We start from the raw sequence: 15291 nt of genomic DNA on the forward strand, positions 1-15291 counted from the left end.
AATGCCACAGCCATGTTGTTTGTGGGCATTACAGTGATTGGCTGGCCGCACAGTGTCACCTCGAGTATTTAAAACCGGGCGCCGCCATCTTGGACACAGTCGCTCCGGATCAGACAGTGTAGGGTCAGTGCTGCTGAGCTAGGGAGAGATTTATACTCCGAAATAGTTAGTGTAGGGTCTCTAAAGCCTGCCAATTCAAACAAACAGTCCTTCTCAGGACTAATATCCATCCCAGATATCAGGCAGGCAGGCTGTATAAGAGACGCAGTGGTTATACCAGCAAACGCTGCATTACAGTCCTGTGTGCTCCTGTTGGTCAAATTGCTAGACTTATCACCCCGGTCTCAGGGGCCAGGAAAAATTATTATTTTTTTCATCTAAATCCTGTATTTTTTTTTTTCCTCAGTCAGACTGTCCAAATACGCATCTTATTAACCTTTTGGTATTCCCCCCCCCCCCAAAAAAAAAAATTGAGTGTGTCTGTGACTGTTCAGACACCAATAAATCTGTTTAAAAGAGTCTGGTGTAGGCCAGAAAAATAGAACTGTGGTTTTGCAGTTCCAAGGGTTAAATCTCTGTATTATCCTGTTTTGGGCATTTTTTGGCATAAAAAAAAACTGTAATAGTGTCTCTCTGACTGGTCAGACACCAATATATCTGTTTAAAAGAGTCTGGTGTAGGCCAGAAAAATAGAACTGTGGTTTTGCAGTTCCACAGGTCAAATCTCTGTATTATACTGTTTTGGGCATTTTTTGCCGTAAAAAAAAACAGTAATAGTGTCTCCCTGACTGGTCAGACACCAATATATCTGTTTAAAAGATTCTGGTGTAGGCCAGAAAAATAGAACTGTGGTTTTGCAGTTCCACGGTTCAAATTTCTGTATTATCTAGCTTTTGGTATTTTTTCCGTAAAGAAAAACAGTAATAGTGTCTCCCTGATTGATCAGACACAAATATATCTGTTTGAAAGATTCTGGTGTACGCCACATAACTATAACTGTGGTTTTGCATTTCCACAGTTCAAATCTCTGTATTATCCACTTTTGGGCCTTTTTTACATAAAAAAAACAGTTTGAGTGTGTCGCTGACTGTTCAGCCCCAAATATATCTATTTAAAAAAGTCTGGCTTACGCCAGCAAATTAGAACTGTGGTTTTGAAGTTCCACTGTTCAAATCTCCGTATTATCCAGCTTTTGGCCTGTTTTACGTAAAAAAACAACAGTAATAGCGTCTCTCTGTCTGTTCAGTCACAAATATATCTGTTTAAAAGATTCTGGTGTAGGCCAGAGAAATAGAACTGTGGTTTTCCTCTTCCACGGTTCTAATCTCCTTTTTATTACCCTTTTTCCATTGATAGTGCGAGTGTAAGCTATTTTACTTAATTTACAATTGGCAAGGAGCGTGGCAAGGGACGTGGAACTGGATGTTCTGGTGATGGTGCGTGTAGAGGACGGGGCCGTGGCCAAGGTGAAAATGTGCCACAACCAACAGCCACATCTTCTCGCTCCCACTTCTTGACCGAATTACTAGGGAAGCACACTACAACACCAGTACTGGGAACTGATCAGTGTGAACAGGTTATTAATTGGATAGCAGATAATACTTCCAGTTACCTGGGCACCACCACCTCCGGTCAGTCTTCCACACGGTCAAGTTTTAGTAGCCGTGAGTCTCGACCGCACACTCCTCCTCACCCTGATGCTCCTTCCTCCCACCATGCCGATTGTCATCAGACAGCAACTGATCCCACACTTGGACACTCTGAAGAGCTGTTCACTGGTCCATTTCCATATTTGTGCCCCTCGCCTGCTCCGCTTGAAGTGGTGGAAGAGGAGATCCCATGTAGCGATGCCCAAATATTTGAACAGCCACGGCCACAGGAAGTCGACGCTGGCAATTTGTCACAAGAGGTGGACGATGAGGAGACATAATAGCCAGGAAGTGAGGAGGAGGATCGTGGTGCGCAAGTGGAAGAGGAGGAGGTGGTCGATGATCTAGTAACTAACCCAACGTGGCAGGAGGACATGCAGAGCAAGGCCAGCAGCACACAGGGGGAGGGAGGCAGAGTACCCCAAAAGGCAGGAAGAAGCAGTGTGGTGGCCACACACAGAAGGCGGGCAACAGTTCCCCGTAACACCAACACGAGGGACGTTGCCAGTACAACCGGTAGGTCTTCCAGAGTCAGGAATTTTTTTAAAGACTCTGCAGATAACCCCAAAAAAGGCCATTTGTACCACCTGCCATGCCAGCATCAGCAGGGGTGACAAAACTACCAGCCTGACCACCACCAGCATGATCAGGCACATGGCAGCAAAGCACCCGACTTTGTGGGGCGAACCCCAGGGTCCACGACCAGTGTCAGCGGGAGTCACCACTGCTTCTTCCGCTGTTGTGCGTGTAATAGAACACCCTGTTGGGCGTGCAAGGCAATCCCCTGTCCATACTGCATGCAAAGATGGCCCCTCCTCTCAGTCTTCACTTGTTATGGCAGTTTCTCAAGAAACAGCATCAACGTCCACGTCCCACCGCAGCATTCAATTGTCCATATCCCAGAGCTTGAACGAAAGCGCAAATTCGCAGCCAACGCCCCACAGGCCACAGTCCTAAATTCGCACATTTCACGACTGCTTGCGTTGGAAATGCTGCCTTTTAGGCTGGTGGAGACAGAATCCTTCCGCAACCTTATGGCGGTGGCCGTCCCTCGGTACTCGGTCCCCAGCCGACACTATTTTACCCGGTGTGCCATCCCCGCACTACATAAGCACATGTCCCAAAACATCTGACGTGCCCTCAACAATGCAGTTACTGGGAGAGTCCACCTGACAACGGACACGTGGACAAGTGCTTGTGGCCAGGGACAGTACATCTCCCTGGCGGCACACTGGGTAAACATAGTGGAAGCCGGAACCCAATCGGACCTTGGGATGGAACACATCCTCCCCACACCGAGGATTGCGGGCCCTATGTCAATCAGAGTTGCCCCCACAGTGTACAGCTCCTGCGCATCATCCTCCTCCTCCTTCTCATGTTCAGCCTCCATCTCAGATATCACCACATCAGTTACAAGCTGGAAGCACTGCAGTACTGCCTCAGCCAAGCGGCAACTGGCAGTGCTGAAACTCATAAGCTTAGGTGATAAACCTCACACTGCTTGTGAGTTGTGGACAGCTGTGAAAGAGCAGGCATTTCTGTGGCTGAGACCGCTGAACCTATATCCAGGCAAGGTCATGTGTGACAATGGCCGTAACCTGGTGGCGGCTCTGAGGCGAGATCACACACGTACCATGCCTGGCTCATGTGCTTAACCTCGTGGTTCAGCGGTTTCTTAAATCGTACCCAGAGTTGCCAGATCTGCTCGTCAAAGTAAGCCACCTGTCAGCTCATTTTTGCAAGTCGGCTACAGCTTCCGCCACCCTTGCTGTGTTGCAGCAGCGTTTGCAGCTTCCGGCACACCGACTGGTGTGTGATGTCTCCACACGTTGGAACTCTACCCTCCACATGTTGAAAAGGATTTGTGAGCAGAAGAGAGCAGTTGTGGAGTACCAGCTGCAACAAGGCCGTCGATATTCAGGTCAGACACCACACATAAGACCTCAGGAGTGGACCTGGATGTCTAACATATGTACCATCCTGACAAACTTTGAGGAGTCCACCAAGATGGTGAGTGACGATGACGCCATCATTAGTGTCAGCATCCCACTTGTCTGTCTTTTGCAACGCTCTCTGCAGAGAATTAAAGAGGAGGCATTGCAGCCAAAGTATGATGAGATGGATCAAAAACCCGTAATGGGCGATTACACACAGCCCAGCCTCATCTCATCCCAACGTGCATTGGGGGACAATGAGGGAGAGGAGGAGGAGGAGGAAGAACAGGAGCTGGTATCATGCGCTGTAGACGGTAGTACCTGTACAACTGTCATACAGTCGGTTCAGCGTGGGTGGCCTGAGGACAGGGGGGAGGAGGAGGAGGAGGAGAGCATGGTCAGTCGTCATCTTGGTGAGGACACGGAAGTCTTGCCCGTTACCAGTCTGGCACGCATGGCTGACTTTATGTTACGCTGCCTTAACCGTGACCCTCGCGTTGCCAAAATGTTGGGTAACAGTCATTAATGGTAGGTGACACTTTTAGACCCCCGCTACAAGGAGAACTTTCACTCTCTTATTCCTGAGGTGGAGAGGTCTATAAAAATGGGGCAGTACCAGAAGGCCCTTGCTGCAGAACTGTTAAAAAAATTCCCATCTGAACACACTAGCGGCAGAGGTCACAGTTCGCTGACCAACCAAGGCGTACAGGCGAGGGAGACGCAACTCCAATCCAGCAGAGGCAGGGGAACACTGTCAACATTCTGGGACAGTTTTCTGAGACCCGCCCAGCTTACAAGCCCTGAGGCGCGGGGTACTCTTACAAGGAGTGGAAAGTTTCAAAAGATGGTGAGGGAGTACCTTGCCAACCGTACCAGCGTCCTCAGAGATTCCTCTGTGCCTTTTAATTATTGGGTATCCAAGCTGGACACTTGGAATGAACTCGCTCTGTACGCCTTGGAGGTCCCGGCCTGCCCTGCCGCTAGCGTGTTATCGGAGCGTGTTTTTCGTGCCACTGGGGGAATTATAACTGATAAGCGCACTCGCCTGTCAACTGACAATGCTGACAAGCTGACCCTTATCAAAATGAACAAGGGCTGGATGGGGCCAGACTTCTCATCACCACCAAATGACAGCAGAGTAACATAAAGTCAAACCCACTGTGTTATTTGGGGAGGTGTATTCCCATGCACCGCTTCACTCCCACACATGGGTATAAGCTTCCTCAATTTAGCTTTTTTTTTGCTCATCTCCTTATCCTCAGCCTCCACCACCACTATACCACCAGGGTGATGGCTGTCCGTGTTGCCAGCATTGCCAGTTCCTCCGTCCTAATTTTTGGCAGCTTTTGCTTGGAAGGCATAGGCAATGACTATGGGAGACCGACTCCCCAATAATGGGAATAAAGTTTTTAATATGCTGTACTGCATGGCTCTTGTAAGGGGCATTAAAACAGTCTTGTTAAACCACTCTGACTTCCACGTCTCTTCAAAGGGGCATTTAAACCATCTTGTTAAGCTACTGCAACCTCCTCATCTCTTCCAAGGGGCATTAAAACAGTCTTGTTAAGCTAATGCGACCTCCACCACTTTTCCAAGGGGCATTAAAACCGTCTTGTTAAGCTACTGCGACCTCCACGTCTCTTTCAAGGGGCATTTAAACCGTCTTGTTAAGCTACTGCAACCTCCACGTCTCTTCCAAGGGGCATTAAAACCGTCTTGTTAAGCTAATGCGACCTCCACCACTTTTCCAAGGGGCATTGAAACCGTCTTTTTAAGCTACTGCGACCTCCACCACTTTTCCAAGGGGCATTAAAGCTGTCTTGTTAAGCTACTGGGACGTCCACCACTCTTCCAAGGGGCATTAAAACCGTCTTGTTAAGCTACTGCGACCTCCACCACTCTTCCAAGGGGCATTTAAACCGTCTTGTTAAGCTACTGCAACCTCCACGTCTCTTCCAAGGGGCATTAAAACCGTCTTGTTAAGCTAATGTGACCTCCACCACTTTTCCAAGGGGCATTAAAACCATCTTGTTAAGCTACTGCGACCTCCACGTCTCTTCCAAGGGGCATTTAAACCGTCTTGTTAAGCTACTGCAACCTCCACGTCTCTTCCAAGGAGCATTAAAACCGTCTTGCTAAGCTAATGCGACCTCCACCACTTTTCCAAGGGCCATTAAAACCATCTTGTTAAGCTACTGCGACCTCCACCACTTTTCCAAGGGACTTTAAAGCTGTCTTGTTAAGCTACTGCGACCTCCACCACGTTTCCAAGGGGCATTAAAGCTGTCTTGTTAAGCTACTGTGACCTTCACCACTCTTCCAAGGGGCATTAAAACAGTCTTGTTAAGCTACTGCGACCTCCACCGCTCTTCCAAGGGGCATTAAAACCGTCTTGTTAAACCACTCTGACCTCCACGTTTCTTCCAAGGGGCATTAAAACCGTCTTGGTAAGCTAATGCGACCTCCACCACTTTTCCCAGGGGCATTGATATTGTCTTTTTATTCCACTGCGACCTCCACGTCTCTTCCAAGGGGCATTAAAACTGTCTTGTTAAGCTACTGTGACCTTCACCACTCTTCCAAGGGGCATTAAAACCGTCTTGTTAAGCTACTGCGACCTCCACCACTTTTTCAAGGGGCATGGATATTGTCTTTTTATTCCACTGCGAACTCCACCATTTTTCCAACGGGCATTGCATTTCCTCCTAATTTTAGCCAGCTTTTGCTTTTCAATGCATAGGCAAACACTAAGGGAGACCCATTCCCCAATAAAGGGTAGAAGGTTTTTAGTATGCTGTAATCCATGTCTGTTTCAAGGGGCATTGCAGTTCCTCATAATTTTTGGAAAGCCTTCCATTCACTGCTTAGGCCAACAGTGCACAGGAGACCCAGTTGCTATAAATGGAAAAAACGGTTTAGTTAAGGCCCTCTGACCTCCATGTCACTTCCAAGGGGCATAGGAGTGCCTCGAAATTTTTGGTAGGCATTGCACTCACTGCATGCCCTATAACTGTGTAGCCGAACCTCTCCTTTTGGTACAGAAACATATCCTACTAGACATGTGTGGTTGACTGGCCTAATATTGATGTGAATGGTCCCTGTTCCTCCTGCTCTTTCTCCTTTGCCACCACCTCATCCATAATTCATCACCTGAAGCTTTGTTTTAACGGGAGTCATAGAACTGGGATAGTAGCAGGAAAACATCCAGCAATCCTTGGAGGAGGTAGGATATGTGCCAAAACGCTGACCACCTCAGGCCTAGCCGCTACTACATACATGCGCTTGCATTCCAAGAAAACAAAGCAGATGCTAACTTCTATCATCATCATCATGCTTCTCACCTTGGCACTCTCAACTCCCCTGATGGAGAAGCGAGGGCCCACTGGAGAAGTCTGGTTCTCTGGTGGGCTCGTCCAATGCTGCCCTAAAGCAGGCCGGGCTAAGAAAAGTGTGGGGGGATGTTCCAAGGAGAAATAGGGGCAGCTGGGGACAGTTTATGAACACCTGGCCGCCCCCAGGCGGCTGGGGACCGTGTGTGGACACCAGGCCACGGGGCGGCTGGGGACTGAGTATGGATACCAGGCCGACGCAGCCATGACATGGTGGCCGACGTCTGCCTCCACATGCCTAAAAGGCCCAATTTCAAGTGCAAGCAAGCTAGCAGTATGGTATTGCAGCCTGGGGGTGGGTGGGTGGCAGGTTGAACACTTACGCTTGCATTCCAAGAAAACAAAGCAGATGCTAATTTCTATCATCATCATTATGCTCCTCACCTTGGCACTCTCAACTCCCCTGATGGAGAAGCCAGGGCCCACTGGAGGAGTCTGGTTCTCTGGTGGGCTCGTCCAATGCTGCCCTAAAACAGACCGGGCTAAGAAAAGTGTGGGGGGATGTTCCAAGGAGAAATAGGGGTGGCTGGGGACCATTTATGGACACCCGGCAGCCCCCAGGCGGCTGGGTACCGAGCGTGGACACCCGGCCGCCGGGCGGCTGGGGACTGAGTATGGATACCTCGCTGCCAAAGCAGCCATGAGGTAGTGGCCAGCTTCGGCCTCCTCCAAACTAAAAGGCCCCATTTCAAGTGCAAGCAAGCTAGCACTATGGTATTGCAGCCTGGGGGTGGGTGGGTGGCAGGCTGCATATTTGCGCTTGCATTGCAAGGAATGGGGGAGGTACAATTGAACACTGCCCTGGCACAAGGACTTGCATGGGGATAGTTGCAAGTATGCATCTTCTGATGAGGAAAGGATCACTTCTGATGGGCACACTTTTAGGCAGTGACCTGGGTATCAGAGATGCTTCCAGGGGTCTTCCCCATGCTGTTCCCATGTCTTTTCAGCACTGTATGCATGTGTCACACAGCACATGGCCAGATAAGATTGTAAAATGTTAAAATGACAATTCCCGGTGAATGCATTTGTCACGGTTGAAAGCAATACAAAAGTGCAAAAACGCATAAAAAATGCTACTTGTGAACATAGCCCAAGGTGTGGAGGAGTATTTTTGTTTTTGGTTATTTATTTTACCTTATACACAAGTCTTTACCCTGGAAAGGATGTTCCTTAACATATTTCACAGGAAAACCGTTTCAGTTTCGTTTTTGAACATTTAATTGTGAGCCCGTTAAAGTGGCTTAATACCTCTGACCACGTTGTTGACAGCAGTGACCTGGGGGTCAGAAATGCTTCTTTTGAGCACTGTCACTATCGTTTTGGGCACTTTTTAGGCTTTCTACAGACTGCCGGGGGTGCCGCTGCAAAAATGCTTGGGTCTCCCATAGACTAATATTGGGCTCGTTGCTCGGGTCGAGCACCAGAGTATCACGGCGAGCTTGGCCCGAGCTTCGAGCACCCGAGCATTTTAGTGCTCGCTCAACACTAGTAATGTCCCACAATTTTGAACGAATATCCCCTATCCTGGTATATATGGCCCCCCTTTCCTGTTATACGTGGCCCTCATCCTCATCCTGGTATGCATGGCACCCCTTATCCCCATCCTGGTATGCATGGCACCCCAATACCCATCCTGGTATGCATGGCACCCCTCATCCTGGTATGCATGGCACTCCTCATCCTTTTATGCATGGCACCCCTCATCTTGGTATGCATGGCACCCCCCATCCTGGTATGCATGGCACCCCTCATCCTGGTATGCATGGCACCCCTCATCCTGGTATGCATGGCACCCTTGATCCTGGTATGCATGGCATCCCTGATCCTGGTCTGCATGGCACCCCCATCCCCATCACACTGCACACAAAAAAATAAAGGATTCTACTCACCTCCCCTCTGCTCCAGCGCTGCATCCTGTTCTGCTGCCAGCAGCTGATCTCACCGCCATGCGCCCTCATATGGTGCGATGAGCTAACGGAATAGTCATGGCTCCTGCAGCAGCTGGGCAATTGCATGTGCCCGCTATTAAAGAGCATGAATATTCACTACTCCCCATGCCCATGGGCGTGGGGTTGTGAAGACCCGGGCGTAACACTACTCAGACAACACAGGGTGAGGGTAAAACAGCATGGCAATACTTTATTGAACCACAAAGCGGACAATAAAAAGATAGAACATTTCCAGCAAATACCCAAGATGGTACAAGATTACACAGTCTCACCCTTTCGCTCCGCCCGCCTGGGATAGAACAGCTGCGACTTTCGAGACTTCCAGGGCTGACTACCTCAACCAGTGGCCCCCGATTCTGGTGGCCCCCACAGAGAGAAGGAAGAGGCAAGCTTAGAAAGCTAGCAGTCCATCGAGGTATAAGGCCAGGAGATCTGAGGGTCCCAATCTGGCCTCTCTGAGAGTGTCCATGGGGCCAGATGAACGGTGGGTCCCAATCTGGCTTCTCCGAATGTCTCCATGGGTTCCAGGCGACCGATGGGTCCCTCGTGGCAACCCCAAACAACATATTCATGGGGCCAGGTGACTTTTTCGTCCCAACCTGGTCTCCCCAAAATTATCCATGGTCTCTCTGAGGGTTAATAGAGCAGATCCGTATCTTTCCAGTCAGGGCCAATACCCTTAGGCTAGAATCATATAGAATTCAAATCTGTGTCTCTTTGAGTAATGCCATGCAATCCAACTACTCTCTTGAAGGATGTCTCTCATTCTCCTTGTTAAGTCATTCTGATGCTCCTTGGTTCTCCTTGATTCTGTCTGCAGCACTACAGACATCCCTGTTTATATTTACATCTGTGTAAGGTCATCAGTCACAGGTTGGGGTTAGGGAGGGCATTACTCAAGTGGCTCAGCTCTCATTGTTTGAGCTAATCTATTTACATAGTTGGTATCACAGGGGCAATTGTAAATAAACTTTCAGATGACTTCGTATAATATGTAATTAGCATAGTAACAAACATTATTGTTCACGTATCCAAGAGGAGACAGCAATCAGAGTTATACAAACACTGGTCTGCCATTTAGAAATACACAAAAATATACAAGTCAATTTAAACACAATAGTGTATTTCTTAACTGGCTTAACTAATCTAATCGTCTAGCTTATTAAGATTTTAAGCTGTATCGTCACAGGGGTGTAGTGAATAGTCATGCTCTTTTAATAGCGGGCACACGTGACCACCGAGCCGCTGCAAGAGCTGCGGCTGCAGCTACAGTGTGCGCCTGCTATTAAGAAGAATGAATATGCAGTGCTCCCCACGCCCATGGGCGTGGGGAGCACTGAAAATTCATTTTCTTTAGCAGCGGCCACAGTGTTGGCTGCAGCAGGCGGCTGCTGCCTCATGTGCCGCGCCGCTGCCACTCCCCCCTCACACTCCACCAGCCACAGCATAATACAATACATTCGGACTATAAGACGCACCCCTCACTTTCCTTCAAAATTTTGGAGGAAAAAAGTGCATCTTATAGTCCGAAAAATGTTTAAAAAATTATGCTGATGTAGACATGTGGGAAATGTTATTTATTAACTATTTTGTGAGGTATAACAATCTGATTTAAGGGCATAAACATTCAAAGTTTGAAAAGGACGTAAATTCCTAATGTTTTTGTAAAATTTTAGATATTTTCGTAAATAAACACAAATTATATTGACCAAAATTTACCACTAACATGAAGTACAATGTGTCACAAAAAAAACAATCTCAGAATCACTGGGATATGTTGAAGCAATCTAGAGTTGTTACCTCATAAAGTGAAGCATGCCAGATTTAAAAATTGAGGTCCGGTCCTTAAGGGGTTAGATTACTTAGTATTCCCCAGTCATCACTGTTAATAAAAATAAGGTACAGAACACTAGTCTTGCGGGTGCAGCTGTATCAGTGTGTGATATACTACATGCACACAACTTCGCTATTGTTATGATTATAGTGAATGTTTCCAGCTCCATGCCCGGTTAGTTCCCTTCTTCCTATAAGTTTCACTGTAGGCGGTATGCATATATTTTAGATTATTCTTCCGCAAAAGAATAAACAAAAAACAAAACAAAATGCTCTCACCACTTGGCTCAGAAGGAAAACATAGTTATTGAGTCAGTAGTGCTGAATGGTAAGTAATTCCACTGAGAGAAGAATGATATAACAATTTTGCATACATGAGTGCTTAGGTTTCTCATACATTTGCATTGTGGATTGTTTTTCTTCATATTTCATGCACATCACAAACTTTATAGGAAGAAGCAACACAAATGATAAGAACATCTTGATTCCTAGCTGCAGAAATGTCAGTATTATCCAAAAAAGCATAGTACATGCATTATGCTAATGTCTCTAAATAATAAGACAAGTCATCTTTGCCAATGATGATTTTGCTGTATACAATGGCCCCGATTTATCAAGACCGGCTCTTCATGAATCTGGAGAAACTGACGAGTGGCGTGCACCATGACAGAAATCTTATTCCAGTCTCTGATTGGAGTAAGATTTCTGGAGTAGGAACACTACAGTTCATCATGAATTAGACAAGCATTATCGTCAAGCCCTCTCTGCGCCCATGTCCATTGTGAAACTGGCATGATCACACCACAAGTCGCAACATTAAATCAGACTTGCACCAAAATTTTCTGACTTTTTAAAGCAATTTACGCCAAAATTCTGGCAAAGTTGCTTTGTTGAATTGGGGCCAATATGTTTGGCTTATGACATGTCTAAAGAGTCAAAGTTACAAAGTTAATAAACAGCAGTTGTCTAGTAAATCATAAAAGTGAATAAATTTAACACCTTAATGACCATGCCAGAAAGGGCCTTAATTACTGTCCAATTTTATTTGTTCTTTCTTCTCCACTTTCCAGCATCCATAACTTTTTTTTTCCACTAATGTATGAGGATCTATTTGTATTATTTTTTTAGTGCTGTTTTGGGGTCACACAGCATAGAGGCAGTCAGTGAAGCAGAAGGAGGTGGTGCTGCGCAGGAACAGAGCTGGAGTCACAGAGGCATCAGATCTACATAGTTCTTCAGCCTCATTTGCTAATCAGTTCAAATGCTGATTTCTCAGTAATGCAGAAAAAAATAATAAAAAACACTTCTCTTCATTTACTTAGATTACCTCCAGCTCCTACATACACTTTAGTTTTACCTAAATGTATTGTGACGAAGTCACTGTCAAAGTGCTGGAGGGGAGGTATGTTTCACTGAGGCTATTAGCTTCAGTGATCTGAAACCCAAAAGTTTTGCTCCAGCACACTAAGTGTTGCAAGGGGTTAAGCAGCCATTTTAAAAGGGCTGTATTTTTGTGAATGACCACAGAGCGGGTGGGAGGTTGTTCACCATATCTCCACCCCAGGATGTGGTCTGGGGTTTAAATAGACGGCCAGCTGATGCATTCAGTGTTCAGTAGATCTGGAGGGGCTAACTCCTGATTAGTGTTGAGCGAATTTGTTCGGCATTTCAAATTCGGGTTCATGGTTCCAGCTTGTTCGCTCCAAAAAATTGTCTCCGCCCATGAACATCCCTGATTTTCCATGCTGTCACGCAGATGTTATCTGCGCAGATGTTACAGATGTTATCTGCGTGACAGCGTGGCAAATCAGGGATGTTCATGTGCGGAGCCGATTTTTTGGTGCGAACCACCCGGAACCCCGAACACGAACCCAAATTTGAAATGCCAAACAAATTCGCTCAACACTACTCCTGATAGGAGATATTTGTGTTGAGCTAACCTGACCTGTGGGGAGTTGCTAAACTCTGAGCAGGCGGATCCCCGCTACCACAGGACTGTGCTTTGTGTGACCACTTTGTTTTGCTCGCTTTCCTGTTTTGCCCAAAGGGCCATGTTTATTTTTTACTTCACCATGGTTTATGACGCTTGTACAATAAACCAGGGAAAAATTTAATGAGATAGTGTTCCCGTGTCTACCTCAGTGTACAGCTGAGTGAGCCGATCTACCACAGTATATAATGGAATGGTATGCAGTACTATTTTTAAGGTTATTCCCAACATGTAAAAGGTATCTTGTGGATCCACCGCTGAGATCACTACCGTATCTGAAAATGGGTCTCTAAAATTCCCCAATGGAATGGCCATCGTTCCAAATCCCATGAATAACTTGCAGATTGTTGGAAGTCTCACTTATGAGATCACCGATTCTTAAAATGAGTCTCTAAATGCTCTGTCCACATCAACATGTTGGTTGATAAATATATTTTTCGAGGGTGGCTGATCACTGGAACCTTCATGAATCCTAAGAACAGAGGTCTTATGTCACACGTGAATGGCACTGCGTATCCGGGACCTCTGCTCCTATAAAGCTGTAAAAGAGAATGGAGGAGTTGGCTCAATCCACATGGATGCATTGACCCTGCTCTCAGGGTCTTATCTATTCTTTGGTGGTATAACTTCTTCTATTGCTCAGCTGCAATAACACACAGCCCACGGACAAGAGTGGATCAGGTTTCTACAAGGAAGAATGCCTTTTTCCTCATACCCCGCTTTTATTTGTACCCCGAGCCATTGTGCACTCTTTCCCACATATAATATGATATATTCTTCTCTATCTGTAAAGAGCCTCTGCCATGCACACTGCTCAGCGCAGCTAAAGAATACAGCTCCAGAGAACATTACATTAGAACGCCACTGAAATGATTATTGTGGATATTATTTGTAACAACCCTGCAGATTACAGTCCCGACTCTATAAACTATAAGCACCTACCTTCCTACAAAAGGACAGTTACATCATTGCTAAAAGCGACAGAGCAATAACAAAAGCTCTTATTTTACGTGATCAGAAGGATATTCAGCAACAGGATAATATGAGATTCTGCGACAAACTGAGCCTGGCTGCTTCCATGAATATAGCTCTGAAAAAAAAAGGTATTATTAGTAGTAATAAACATGGTTCATGCGTATTTTATTCTTGTATTAACATGTTTACCCATCCTACTAGTCTCCTATGCCCACTTTATTATGCCAATCACATATTGACAGCCTGCCCTCTATTCAGCAGATATATGGTGCAGTAACTGGTTTTAGGAGGAAGTAAATTGAGATTGGCTGACAAAGTGACAATGTATTAAGGCCGGACGTGAGAGAATATGTCCTTTACCTCTTCTTTCCCTCTTCCACTTACTCTATAAGCTTACTACTTACTGATACATACAGTGGATGCGAGAAGAAGCACGTGTGACTCTCGTCACCTTGGGCTCTTTGCAGCAATAACTATGAATGCCTAATATATGACATACAGTACATAATGTTTGACATTGCAGGATAATAGGCTGAACTGAATGGACTTATGCCTTTTTTTTTTCCAGCCTTGGAAACAATGTTACTGTGCCATACATTACAATGACTTATGGTGCATCAAATGGAACTAGATAAGTTAAAAGTAGCATGGTTCATATAATGCAAAATATTACAAAGTGTGAATTTTTACTGACCAAATTATTTCTGAAAAAAAAATGGATATTTTAGAAGAGCATACAGAGATATATTTACAAGTGATGAAAGGGTGGTTATCCGGCAACTCGTGAAATTGACTTAAAAAATAGCCTTATAGAGATATATTTACAAGTAAACACCATTTTGATACCATGAATTCACATGAAAATAATTTGTTGAAATTTTCAAAACATGAAACCTTGTGATTGTTTAATATGTTTGTATCATAAAATGACAAAAGTTGGGTTACTTGAAAGGATCCTAAAATGAAGTTATGAGTAGATCCCTCCAAGGGCTACTTTGACATGACAGTCTGAGTGCTGTGCATAGGAAAAAATTGACTTAGCACGGAAAACACTAGGATCAATGTTATAGTATTGGACGGTTCAGACAATGTTCAGTCAATGTAAAAAAAATGCAGCATGCACTAGTCTTCCATATTTCGGATTGAACGCTTGAATAAAAAACAAATCAGATCCCATATACATCAACCGTAATGCATCCAATTTTGATGCATATATTGTAATATTTCACATAAGAAACTGTATTTGGTCTTATTTTTTTTTAAACTGCTAATGTACAAAAACGACTGTCATACGGGTGCCATACGGATGACAAAATACAGATGAAAATTTTTAATTTTTTTCTGGATCAAAATCTATTTTTTTTTTTTACACAGTCACGTGAACATAGCCTCAAAGATAAATCTATCCTAATAAGTAGGGATGAGTGGAACCGTAGATGTTCGGGATCCACCAAACTTTTGTCCAAAGTTCAGTTCGGGTACCAGAACTCTACCTGAGCCCCATACAAGTCAAACTTTGGTGCTGTAAAACGGTCATAGTTCTCGCTCTCTGTCTCCGCATGGAACTCC

General features: G+C 45.5%; 1 protein-coding gene across 1 annotated transcript in view; it reads right to left on the reverse strand.

Moving 5' to 3' along the window:
* TUSC3 (tumor suppressor candidate 3) overlaps positions 1-15291 on the reverse strand; it is a 417133-nt gene that overhangs the window by 20177 nt on the left and 381665 nt on the right. Inside the window, exon 7 of the mRNA XM_073645422.1 lies at positions 13772-13837. Within this exon, the coding sequence (XP_073501523.1) occupies positions 13772-13837 (66 nt within the window). The remainder of the gene's footprint in view (positions 1-13771; positions 13838-15291) is intronic.

This window comes from Phyllobates terribilis, unplaced genomic scaffold (assembly GCF_046119375.1).
Source record: "Phyllobates terribilis strain yellow unplaced genomic scaffold, ASM4611937v1 Scaffold_1__5_contigs__length_1240528914, whole genome shotgun sequence".
In the NCBI taxonomy this organism is placed as follows: domain Eukaryota; kingdom Metazoa; phylum Chordata; class Amphibia; order Anura; family Dendrobatidae; genus Phyllobates; species Phyllobates terribilis.